The sequence below is a fragment of the Solanum tuberosum genome, unplaced genomic scaffold (genome assembly GCF_000226075.1).
Source record: "Solanum tuberosum cultivar DM 1-3 516 R44 unplaced genomic scaffold, SolTub_3.0 scf00496, whole genome shotgun sequence".
Taxonomy (NCBI): domain Eukaryota; kingdom Viridiplantae; phylum Streptophyta; class Magnoliopsida; order Solanales; family Solanaceae; genus Solanum; species Solanum tuberosum.
This window is the reverse complement of record NW_006239424.1, coordinates 19,398-32,603: the sequence shown is the minus strand read 5'-3', so window position 1 is coordinate 32,603 and position 13,206 is coordinate 19,398. Positions and strand designations below refer to the sequence as shown.

The window sequence follows — 13,206 nt, the reverse complement described above, 5'->3', positions numbered from 1 at the left end:
AGTGTAATTCCTTTGCGTTTTATCTATCAATGATAATGATAATATTCCAATTTAGCCTTCTTCTTGACAGTCAATATTCCAAAGTGCAAACATCTACTCAATTACTGTATATTTTGATTTTTAAGTCATACAACATATTTCTCAGTGTGCTTTGCTTAGTTTGGGCTCGCTCATTGAATTTCCCTCAATTGCCATTGCAATAGGGTAAACATTGAATTTTTTACATTACTGTTGTGTAATAAGTTTATCAACAAAAATTACTTAAATGTGTGTATGTCTCAGAATAAAATTATAACTGAATTTGTCATCTATAAATTTCTCTAAACAGTAAAAGTAATTGATGAATTCAAGACTTAGAGAAAATAATAAGATTAGTTGCCAAGAAATTAAAATTTGATAATTATTTTAGAAGATGGGCATTACTACAAGATAACTTATCTAACTGATTGGATAAGATACCATAATAATATTAAGTACCTTTATACATTCAGAGCTTGTTAAAATAAGCCTAAAATAAATTGCTCAACACATATTTTTATGGATTAGGCCCAAAATATTTTTAAAAATAAAAATAAATTTTAATTCATGCCATCTTATCAATTTAATTACCAACTTCAATCCACTCTTCTTCTTTGCTTATAATTCTCCTCTTGCTAAAGATAAGATATTTTTTTAATTCATAGTTGAGTTAATATGGAGTCACATCCTGAGATTGTGGTCGAGATTCGAATATCGAATCAAGATAGAAAGTTGTGTCATGTGCAACGTCCATCAATGATGGTTCATTAATGTCCATTGATTTAGACTCCTTCTCCCTTCTCAACTACGAAAAAGGATCTCAATTAGTGATCAGTTTATGATTATAAGTAGAGGTTGGAAGTTGAATTCAAAGTCAGGTCCTAGATTGAGGTCGATAGCTATTCGGATTTAGATTCCGTGTTAGGGTTAGAAGTCTAGTCTAAATTTATGGTCGGATCATGCATCACGGTCGGATCCCAGGTTGGGGTCAAAGTTTGGATATTGGGTCGGGGATGTTAGGATTGGGAGTCGAATGTCGGGTTGAGGGCGACAATATGGTCCTTTGTTGAGGTTAGGGTTGGGTGATGAGGTTGAAAGAGAGTTTTGAGATTTGTTTTACTAACTTTATGTAGGAAAGTCAAAAAATAAGTTCATGAAAAAAGCACACCCTATATGATTATTATAATATTTTCCTTTTATGAATATTTAGATTAAAATCAACCTATTTTTATCTCTCAAATAGTCTTTGTAATTATGAGGAGACCCATTATAAGTTTCTATATAACCCCCAACTCCAAATAGCATAACCCCAAAACCCCTAACTCCAAATTACCATCATGGCAGACGGTTTCGATTCTCATGCTTCTTCTGAGTTCTCCAACACCAAAGTTCAAACGTTCACTGAGAGGATGAAAGATGAGATAAGCATCTCTGAAAATTCTAAGAAGTTCAATGTGTGTGCCTCTGAAACTCAAGAATTCAGTACCCATTTTGTGGCTGATGAATCATCCATCAAGAAAAATGATGAAGCAAAAAGCAGCTTTAATATGGAAGAGAAGAAAGATGATGGGTCTGTGAGGTGTTCACTCAAGATTGAAGTAATTGATGATACAGCAATGATTGATATTTCTCAAGTTGGAAAAAGTTGCTCAATTGATAAAAATATCAAGGGTTTTGATGGAAAATCAGGAAGAAATAGGAAGAAAAAGAATGCAAATCAAATGGTTGCTATAAAAGCAAAAGTTAGGAATATGGAAGAAGCCAAAGAAAAAAATGTGAATGGCTGTAAAATAAATGGAGGAGAAGAGAAGAGGGTTTATTGTAGAAAGGAGTTGGAAAATTTGAGGTTTGTTGGAATGGAACAACAGAGGAAAATGTGGGTTGAGGTGTACTGTGGGCTTGGTGATACCGTGCAAAAGGAGTATGATGGCCTCGTTGACTCTAATACTCAAAAGCACATCCGCCTGTCTCGCAGTCGCAGGCACATTGGTAAAGAAAATACCCCTGTCATTTCTGGTGCGTATTTTTTCCTTCTTGCAGCTTGTGTTATCTGAAGTTTCTTTTTCTTCCTTGTTGAATAGTGGTGCGGCCAATTCTGTTTGTGTTTTGATACCTGCTGTTCTTGATAGTATAATTTGCAATGTTTCTGAAACTGACAGTAAAGATTACATGATGCTTTTTGGAGTCTGATAGATATAATTATGTTGTCAAATTTAGCTAGTCAATAGTTTTGGACCTCTCAATCTTTGTGAAATAGTGTTCATTATCTGTCAGCATGGTGGTGCCTTTTTAAGAGATCGACATGTTAGATTATTGCTTTTGGTGCGAAACTCAAGTTGTATCATTTTTTCTCTTTTCCCTTTTGATCTGTAAATTAAAAAAATATATAAAAGGAAAACATCAAAGAGATATAAATATACATATGGTGATCCACGATTACATGAGAAGAAGACTAGAGAATGCAAAACCCAAATTGTATCAAGATACTTGTAAGATTATAATATAATCTTTTGTCCAAGAGAATACAAAAACTTTTTGGACTACATAATATATTTTCCTATGCTTTGTTGATTTGATTTTATACAAATGTTGGTCTTCCACTAACTGGATTGCTTAGAGGAGTGCTCTTTGGCCTGTTATGCAGTGGGATCTTTACAGTTTCTAGGTAACACAACAACAACATACCTAGTGAAATCCCATAAGTGGGGTTGGGGGAAGGTAGAGTGTATGCAGATTATATTCATACCTCGTGGAGGTAAAGAGGCTGTTTCGGAGGATTCTCGGCTGGAGTACAACATATCAAAATAGGTATGAAAAAGGGAAAACAATAGTGGAGAAACAAAACAACTATAAGGAAACAATAACAACCACAAAATAATGCGATAACCTAAACACAATCAACAACAAGTGATGGTGGAATTAAAAGCAATACACTATAAGAATACGGCTAAACCCCTTGAAAATTAAGTCAACACTCCATACCTACTAACCTTCTACCCTAATACGTGACCTCCCCACCCTCTTATCTAAGGTCATGTCCTTGGTATTTTGGAGTTGTGCCATGTCTTGTCTAATCACTCTGCCCAATACTTTTTTGATCTATTTCTACCTCTCTTTGTTTCTACTATATCCAACCTCTCACACCTCTTCACTAGGGTATCTGCGCATCTCCTCTTCACATGTCCATACCATCTCAGTCTTGCTTCCCTCATATTGTCCATCACAGAGTCCACTCCCACCTTGTCTGGGATATCCTAGTTTCTAATCACCACACATTCATCTCAACATCCTCATTTCCACAACTTGCATTTTCTGAACATGAGAGTTCTTGTTTGGCCAACACTCTGCCCCATACAAAAAAGTCGGTCTGACCCCATACTACAGTTTCTAGGTGATACATTGGTTAAAATTTTTTTAAGAAAACCAGCACATCCATGTATGCATTGTATTTTGGAGGGTGCATTGTTTCCCAGTTAGTTGTATGAATTGCACAAGCAATTAACTAATGTTTTTTTTGTGAAGGGGAAGGAATCTTAGAATATTTGAAGGAAAATTTTTAAAATGTATAGGTGCATACTTTTGGGTAGCTTTTGGTGCAATATGGAAATTGTAAATGAAATTGAAGCCATACTTGATTTCATAAAACTGCAATTCATGTAAAACCTTGGCTGTAATTTGCACCAGCATTTTCTCAATGCTGGTTTTCATCAATGAAACTTTGCTTATTTATAAAAAGTATATACTTGTGTTTTTATTTTTCACTTTTCCTTTTTCGTGGTTGATGCTTGACTTCTTTATATATATACATACTCACATATCCACGTACTTGGTCGCTTCTCAGAAACGATATCTCATTCACTCTGTCTGCTGAGTGAATATTAGATTTAGAAGCCATCCATCTGATTGTCACCTTTTAAAATTGTAAGTTGCTCCTGCCTCCTTAATTGAGGTCATGGATTTATCTTTTCTGCCATTCCTCGCTGGTGCTATTACTGGATATATTTAAGAATGCCAAAGAATAAAATGTAAAATCTCAAGTGCCTCTCTTTACATTAATTTCTGTTTAAACTTTGGGTAAAAGAGGATTCAAAGAGCAGTTTATTCACCAAAAAGGAAAAAAGGACACAGCTAGTGCAGTGGAGAATTGTGTTCCAACCGCGGATCCCTATCATTAACTTACCCCATTTTCAGGCAAATGCAAGTTTAGATGTAACGTTGGTGATATTGTGGATTATATACTCTTGACATCATGATATGCTACACCGCCTACACCTTTCGTATCAAAATATTTACTCTATTACTTGCCTTCACGATTGTTTGCTTCCCTACACATTCTGTTGTGGTTGTTTCAATTTGATGGGTTCCTAAATTTCTGTTGGCACAGGTGTTTTGGCAGCAAAAGAACGAGGAAAACATATGAAAGTTTATACACAAAGAGGCATGACATATATGAATCTGCAGAACACTTTATGTTTACCTGGCCATTAGGTCTTTAGTATTGTCCCCAGTTCGAGATAAAGGGTTGAAGGAAAAGCATTTCTAACCATTGCCCAATACCTCTGCTGTACAGAAAAGTTTTGGGATGAGCATTGATTTCTTATTTGCTCATATCTTACCACAGTGATGAATCTGATTGTAGATACCTAGCTCTTGTAAATGGATCACTGATAGAGTGATGATGTGTTTACGTGTATCGTTCATGTAAGTAGAATGTAGAACACTGGAAAATAGACTGCTGATGTAAATGTATGGTCTACTTGCATTGTAAAGTGACTGAATTGGTGAATTTCATTTGCATTTGAAATGAATAAACCTCTCAACTTGAAATTTCCTTGAGAATGATATATTAGTTAATTTTGTGGATTTTCTCAAACATCTGTTCTAGAAGTAGTTGAGTGTATGTGAGTAATCATTTATGCCTTTCAGGTAACAACCATTCAGAGCACTTGGATGATCAAGAAGGGAATATAGACACTAAAAATTCTCTTTCGGCATTTCCTCCCAGTAGGGATGATGGCATCTCTTATGAGGGTGAAAACAATGTTTATGAAGAAAGTGATGATAGCGATGATGATTATAGTAGCATTCAAAGACCCGCCTTTAGAGTTACAGGAGAGCCTGATTTTGATTCTGGTCCTCCTGAAGATGGGCTTGAGTATCTTAGGCGTGTCAGGTACCATTTTCCTATCTGTGTCTAAAAGGGTTGCTCTTAGCCTATGGTCGAATAATATTATGAATGTTGCAAAAACAAAAATGAAGGCTTTATAGCCCATCTAGGATGATAAGTTGTGTCTGAAGCCTCTTATAACAACACAACAATATACCTTGTGTAATCCCACAAGTAGGGTCCGGAGAAGATAAAGTGTAAACAGACCCTACTTTCTTACCTTGGGAGGTAGAGGCTCAAGCATCTACCTTCTCATAAAAAATGTAAGGGTGGCTTGGTATAACATTAAATAACTTGGTAAGCCATCCTACTCCAACCTCTCCAAAGCACTTCCAAATCTTTATAGGTGTTAAAGCCAAAAGTCCCACATTGGTGGTTAATGAGATGGGTGAACTCCTTATAAGGCTTGGACAATCCTCCTCCCTTTGAGCTAGCTTTTGGGGTGTGAGTTAGGCCTAGCTAAGACCTAATTTAACAATAGGAATGCCGTTTAGACTACATGCTCTTCTAATGTTCATGTTCTTTTAATGGCATCCTTTATATTTGACAGCCTGATTCTACTAGTGTAGCTAAAGGCAGAGATGTATGGAGATTGATAAAAATAGCCTATCAATTTCTCTTTGATCTCATTATCTCCTGTCAACATTAGTTGAGCATTGCCGTAATATGCTTCACCTGGTTTAAATCCTTACTCCTTGTCTCTCTCCGTCTGACTTTTTAACCATTTCTTTCGGACCCCCAAAATCAAAATTGCCCACGCACCAGATGCTAAGCACTGGGCGTGAGGTGGGGTGTTAAAGAATGACAAAAGTCCCACATCGGTGGTTAATGAGATGGGTGGACTCCTTATAAGGCTTGGGCAATCCTCCTCCCTTTGAGCTAGCTTTTGGGGTGTGAGTTAGGCCTAGCTAAGACCTAATTTAACAATAGGAATGCCGTTTAGACTACATGCTCTTCTAATGTTCATGTTCTTTTAATGGCATCCTTTATATTTGACAGCCTGATTCTACTAGTGTAGCTAAAGGCAGAGATGTATGGAGATTGATAAAAATAGCCTATCAATTTCTCTTTGATCTCATTATCTCCTGTCAACATTAGTTGAGCATTGCCGTAATATGCTTCACCTGGTTTAAATCCTTACTCCTTGTCTCTCTCCGTCTGACTTTTTAACCATTTCTTTCTTCCTCCTGTGTCATTAGTTTTTGGCACAAACTAGTTAGGGTTCTTCCAAGCTATTAGTTAGGCCATATATGGCTTCTGCTTTTGTTAACTAATAGCCCTATCTCTTAGCTCTAATAAAATAAAAATATAAGTTATTTTTGGTTTGATCGATTTGATAGTCATAGTAAATAGATGAGACGACATTTATTAGTTTGCTTTGGTAATGTAATAAGTTATAAAAAGAGATGAATTAATGAAAAATGATTTGAGTTGGGTGGGTGTGGTTATGATCTACTATTTAGCTTAAATTGACCGAAGTTGCTCAGACTCGGGTCGACCTTGCCATATAAAGCATAGTCTGTCGACTAAATTCACAGGAATAGGAAAAAGGGACATCATGTAAGTAGGTACTAGGTAGAGGATCTAGAACAATATTACCAGAGTGACCCTCCTACCTAAAGATAAAGATTGGCTTCTCCAATTTGCCAACTTCTTTTCATTTTCCACCACTCCATTCCAAATATCTTTGGTTCTGCTTTTTGCCCCAAGAGGCATAAACCCAAATAAATAGTTGGTAACTCTCCTATTTTGCCACCAAGAATATTCACCCGATCTTGGAGATTGATCAGTTCATTTACTGGATACAATAAGCATTTCCGGTTAATGTGCAACCCTGATATGACTTAAAAGAGGATGAAGCCATTTCAGTTTTAGAGAACAAGCCTATAGGAAAACCAAAAAAATGATTTCAATTGTGAACACGTCTTGTTCCGGTGACTAGTGAGCTTCCTACATGACTTGGCTCATCTGGTCACACCAACAGTTTGAATTGACCATTTTCTATCCATCTTAATTGCTTACTAGTTAGATACTCTTAACTCAAGGGGGATATATCCACTGAGAATATAAGGTGCCTTACTCCCCAGTTGGAATTATTTTTGGAAGTAAACCCATACTTTCCTGAAATCAATGACCCCCTCCCTAGATGGGATCACTGAGAATATAAGGTGCCTTATTCTTTTTTTTTATCAAGTCAATATATTTTCATTATTGACATGAATCCCAAACGCAAGTGGTATACCAAAAAAATTAGAGAACCTACAAAAAGGCATGAATCTTTACAAACAACACCCGATCTTCTATACAACAAGGAAATATTTCTTCCTATTTTAAATTATATCTTTTTGAGATTTGCTAATACCACATGGCATCATCACTTGAAGCCTCTGTAGCAACTTGTCGATCGTAAAAGAGAAAAGAAGAAGAGAACTTTTATTAATACGGATGACAAAAGTGAAGCAAGTAAAAAAAAAGAAGGTTTTCCTTATCCTTGGGTAACCAACTTACCACCCTGAACTATGTACAAACATCTGGTAGAATGATTACACTTTTTTCTCTGCTGCTGTAATCTGCAACTATGCTTATTTATTTGCCACAGTAGTTGTAATTTTGGGAACAATAATACTGGTCACATCCCACTGAAGCTTCATGAAATAACTGGCATAACCACAACACTCTCCTACTAACAGCATACGACAAGTGGAGTTTTTCGCTCTTTCAACCCAATTATACCATGTTTCACTGTCATAAATGTTCTGTCACAAGACTTGTTGCAGGGTATGGAATAAATTCTTCTTTCCATCATTGATAGCTCATTTGTAACCGATTATCTTGAGTAAATGATTGGGAAAAACAAAGAAACAGTAATCTAAGAAAATTGTCCTACTTAAACTTTCACTAACTTTCTACCGAATTTTAAAAATAAAGAAAATGGGCCTCTCAGAATTCTTGAGGGAAGTGGATATTCTCTCACTAACTTTCTGTTCCATTTTCATATCCCCATTTTTTCATGTGGTCAATGGCCTTCTTATGAACTCCACCTTAATGTTATGTTTGTATTGTGTCCGAACGCATACATAGTCATACAAGTAATATATGATTTTGAGTCCAGATACCGTACCCACATGGACTTGTGATTTAGCTATTTACTAAATTAACTTAATGCTTATTATTTATTCAAGTGATAAAATCCTGGTTATTATTTTGAATTAGCTAAACAGGAAATAAAAAATAAAATAACTAATGAACAATTAACCAAATGAAGATCAGATTTTTACATAATTAATGAGATGATATCGATATAGGGCTACGGATTCACTAGTATCATGTTGAGTAATCGCTTGAACTGATTACTCAAAATGTCTCTTCTTTTTAATCGAGTTACTTGTTGCAGGTTGATAGTACTTATTGAGTATCTTGCCGATAACTCTAAGACTACTCAACTATCCCTAATGCCTATATGGTTATGGTCGTCAGCTAATAGTGAAGTGCATGTATATTTCTTCTATATCAACTGTGCAAGACTAAAGGGTATCATATACACATTAGCGGAATTAATGGTTCTCCTTCCCTAGGAGGTTCACGAACAAGCTCTACTTCCTCTTATTACGCTCGCAAATTTCCCCTTCCTAGTCCAAATAATGAGTCAGAAGATACAAATAGTATTTGAAAGGTGTGATCAAACAATCAAATAATTAAGCTCAAGAAGTAAGTAACCACACGAGTTGGAGCACGATGATAACTATCTTAACAAGTCCATCCAAGTTCATACAATAACAATCATGCAACTACCATAATCCTAGAATGTGAAGTTTAGCTCCACATAGACATGGATGGATTACAACTAATCATCCGAAAGACGTTTAAATAAATAATTATGGAGAAGAAAAGATAAAACTAAAATTCTTTGGCCTCCACGGCAGCTCCTAGCTCTTCTTAGGTAAAAAATTATGTAAAAACCGCGCTTAAGGACCATTTATAGTATCGGAAAAAATCTCAGACAAAAAAACCGAGTCCAAAATAATTTGGGAAAATCAGATTTTGGCTTGCCTGGCACGATGCGGCCCGCTAAGCACGACACTCCGCTCCCGGGCAATTGTCCAGTGAACTAATATTTTACCCATCCCTTTGCCATCTTTTGCTTTTATTTTCTTTTGGCTTTTGAATGTGTAATGATTAGACAATCATATGATATCATTTGGATTTCTCCATCTGTACGTGAGCCTTTTATCCTTTTTCTCGATTCTCTCTTTTTATTCACATTCTGATTCAATTCTCTTTATCTTCAAGTCTTCACATTGCTTTATTCCTACACATTAAAGATATAATATTAAGCACAAATAGTATAATCAATATTCAAAGACAATCACAAGTACTAAAATATGAGGTAAATAGTGGCTAAATATATGTATTTTTGGCCTCACATCAGTTTGCTTCGGTTAGGAGCAAGGGAAAGGGGGAGTTACTGTGTTTATTCTCTTAGGTGAATATTCTCATTAACTTCCAATTATTTATTATGGTTGCAAGAGATCTATAGGATTTTTTGTTTCTGAATAAAAAGGGAAGTAAAGGATTTTTTAGATTTTCATGTCCAATTTCTAGGGGTTGAAGAAGCTGATGTGGAAGTCAATAAACCCTACACTTTAAATTCCATGCCTTCCATTTTCTAACCGAACAAGCAAAATAGACATCAACACTCTCTGTAACCGCTCATCTTGCTAGCTCAACCTAAAAAAAGACATTTATAAACTTGCCCATGGCCAGTTTGGTACTCTTCTTCAGAGATTTCAGCTCTGCTGCCAAATTAGCCATGCTTGCTTTTCTCTGCCACAGTAGGAGACTAGGCTACACATCTCTCATGTCCTGCAAAAGGCATAGTACTTGTCACCCTCCAATTTTTTTCAGTCTTAGTTTCTTGGTCACCAGTAAATACCTGATGTATTGTACACTTATGCTCATGCATAATGAAACTCTAATTCTAGTTAGAACAAATGATAGCATTTCTTAGCTAAATTTTTAAACAAGACCTGGAACTGGTGGATGTTTTTACGAGTTAGCTAGACATTGTATTCCAAAATTTCTTCATTTTCTGTAACCCGTTCAACTAGCCATGACATGAAATTTGCGCTGAAATAATATGGATGCTGAATTTGTCCTAGATGGGAAGCATTACGGTTGCCCAAAGTGAAGGTTGCAGCAGTTCAAGGAAGTAAACTAAACAAAGAACAGACATCTTACATGCCCCAAATTCCTGATATTGCAAGCTGTCTAGAGCACTTGTTGCCTCTCAAGAAGTGGGAGGAAGCATTCCTTGCTGATTTTTCAGAGCTAAGACTGGTATGTTCTGCTTGTTTGTGTTGAAGTACTTTTAGAATTGGAAATGCAATAGCTCGAGTCATCAAAGTATCCTGTTACAAGCTCTGCTCCTTTTCCCTGAAAATATGATCAGAACTTAAAGTTGCATAATGGATGGTTGGTGTCATTATTGGTTACTCATGACCCGAATATGAGAAGTTTTGGAGTAGGTAGTGCTCCTGACACACTTCACCTATTTTTTTTTTTTTTTGAAGGAATTTGTGTTTTGTTTCAGGCTTTGTCACGTTTGGAAGCTAATATTGGAACTTGTAGCCAGCTGCATTCTTCAACCTTTGTTGATCAACCACTCTCTTCTGATCAGCTTCCTGAAAACATTGTTTTGGATAAGTTTGATGGTTTGATGTCTGGAGAAGAGGAGTCTTCCCTATCTGATGCTGGTGATGATCCTGCCCTAGAGAATTCCATACCAAAGTCATCTCCTGCCAATAGTCCTACCTTATCTGTTATCTTAGGAATGGATGCTGTAGCTCGAGTTTCAATGTTAAGGAAGCAAATTACCGCTGTGCAAAGCTTGAGGGCTCTTACAATGGATGACTGCTTATGGCTGTTTGCTCTGTGCGCTGCAGTTGATACTCCTGTGGATGCCGATACAAGTGCAGCCCTACGGTCATTACTCCGAAAATGTGCAAACTTGAGAGCTGACAAATCCAAACTCGATGATGAAGTTATAATGCTTAATATGTTGGTCACAATATGTGGCAGATATTTTGGACAGTCCGAACAATGACAATTTTGTTGGGGACTTGAACAAAATGTACTCTCCAATTTTATTTATATATTTATTTCTATATCACTTTCCAGATTTCTTCGGTCATGGTCTTCCCATGATAATTTATACTCAAAGAAACATCTTAGTTGGGGGCATTTAGTTTAGTTCATATACAATTAGTCAATGTATAACAACTCAATGCCGATTCATGTTTGAATTTGAAGGGAGTTGGTTATGAATTATGATGCTCCCATAACCAAAAATTAGACGATTTCAATATTCAAATATTGAGTCACCTTTTTAGAAGTAATAATAATGCCTTTATATTATTGTTGTAGTTGTAGTTGTATTAGAATCATGTTTTTGTTTAACTAGATGAACAATGCTCTTGAATATAGAGCTCAAGAAATTATTCTTTTCCATCTATTTGTATTAGATTCATGATTTAGTTTGACGAAGAAGGAAAGTATTTTTTTCTATTTTCTATTCTATATGGGCTACGCCTACGCGGACCTCTTTCGAATCTTGAATATGCAAGTAAATTAGCGCAAGTGCAAGATTTTCTAACCATAGAGTTACAAATACTGTTTAAATTTTATTTTATAGCACACAGACAAAGAAAGTGGAATAATATATGTACCATTTTATTTGTAATATAAAAAAGTATTTTGGTTATAAATGAAATTTGCCAACACATGAATGCACTTGTAGGCGTTTCTTTTTTATTTTCACCAACCCAATTCTTTACTCCCTCACTGATTTTAGTGCTTACCTGTTTATTCGACCAACAAACATAGAAGAGTAAATCAAAAGCCACAAACCCCTCTTGTCGAAAAAAAAGGATCAGGTAAATTCAATATTATATTTTATGAATTTCGGTTGCTTGGCTACTATAATATAATATTTTGAATGGATTTTGGATCTGGGGTTCGCAAAATTTTGGTTAAAAGTTGCTTATTTTTGTTTATATTATTGGGATGGCTATGGATGACAATTTTCATAAGCAAGGATTAGGGGTAAGATTTTCAGCGACTTTTTTTATTTTAATGGATACGTTCAGCTTGAAGCTTTGTCAAGTAAAAAAGACCTTGTAGCAACATGATGATTTTCTGATTTTGTTTGTATAGGGAGGGAGGGTATCATATTTAAGCAATTTTCTTTTTGTGGATTCTATATTTAGTGCATTTGCTATCAGTTTCTGTCACTCTTTCTCTCCTTGTTTCATGTGGCCATTTTAGGTGCTTCTGTAGTAGGAAATATTATTTGAAATCATTAACATATGTTTCTGCGCCTTCTTTGGCTGAGAAAATATGTTTTATGGTTCCATTTGTTATTGGCATAAATGTATATTATTAACTTCAGTATTTTAGATGTCTTAGAGCAAGAATGCTGCATATATAACCTTGAAGTGAAGATCATTCAACTTCATCTTTGATGATATCGAGTTAGCATTCAATTTCATCGTTGATTATAACAGGTTTTGGTTTTGGTATGAAGAGTTTCAAAGTAATTTAAAGAGATGGTATGCAGTTTCCCTGTGGAAATATCTTGGAATCAATTGGTTTATGTGTTAAGGCATGCATGCTATGATTAAATTGCATTAGTAATGATCTACTCTTATGTTTGACTTACTTCACAGACACATGCACCTCCTGGTTATTTTGTACGCTTGGAGAACGCAATGGCTAATGACGATCTTTATTTGAGTAAGAGAGTAAGGATGAGAAGGTGGTTCTGTTGCACCTGCAAAGTAGAGGAGTCTGACCCATCACATGAAAACGAGCTCCACAAAAGCCCTAAGAACAATGCTGATGGTATGTTGATCTTTTCTGTGCTTAAGCTACAATAGACGAAATGGAAGTTTATCTCCGTTTCTTGTCTATAATGGGTCTTTTGACTTAGGGATGGCAATGGGGCGGGGAGGATGCGGGGTGGG

At 35.8% G+C, this 13,206-nt stretch overlaps 2 protein-coding genes across 2 annotated transcripts in view; both read left to right on the top strand.

The window, feature by feature from the left end:
• The first annotated feature begins 1,282 nt into the window (after positions 1 to 1,282).
• On the top strand, positions 1,283 to 11,512 carry LOC102594970 (uncharacterized). Its single transcript, XM_006364598.2, has 4 exons — positions 1,283 to 2,034; positions 4,945 to 5,191; positions 10,345 to 10,522; positions 10,776 to 11,512. Exons 1-4 carry the CDS (start codon positions 1,356 to 1,358, stop codon positions 11,286 to 11,288), a joined length of 1,617 nt encoding a protein of 538 aa, XP_006364660.1. The 5' UTR covers positions 1,283 to 1,355; the 3' UTR covers positions 11,289 to 11,512.
• Positions 11,513 to 12,232: 720 nt separating this feature from the next.
• Positions 12,233 to 13,206, top strand: part of LOC102594648 (PTI1-like tyrosine-protein kinase 1) — a 13,292-nt gene continuing 12,318 nt past the window's right edge. Inside the window, 2 exon segments of the mRNA XM_015304045.1 lie at positions 12,233 to 12,286; positions 12,910 to 13,084. Of these exon segments, the coding sequence (XP_015159531.1) occupies positions 12,248 to 12,286; positions 12,910 to 13,084 (214 nt within the window). The 5' untranslated portion in view covers positions 12,233 to 12,247.

Bases quoted from the DNA above. Each gene is read 5' to 3' on its own strand.
- LOC102594970 (XM_006364598.2), top strand. From the start codon at position 1,356: ATGGCAGACGGTTTCGATTCTCATGCTTCTTCTGAGTTCTCCAACACC. The intron at 2,035-4,944 runs GTGCGTATTTTT...TATGCCTTTCAG, and splicing joins AAATACCCCTGTCATTTCTG to GTAACAACCATTCAGAGCAC. The intron at 10,523-10,775 runs GTATGTTCTGCT...GTTTTGTTTCAG, and splicing joins ATTTTTCAGAGCTAAGACTG to GCTTTGTCACGTTTGGAAGC.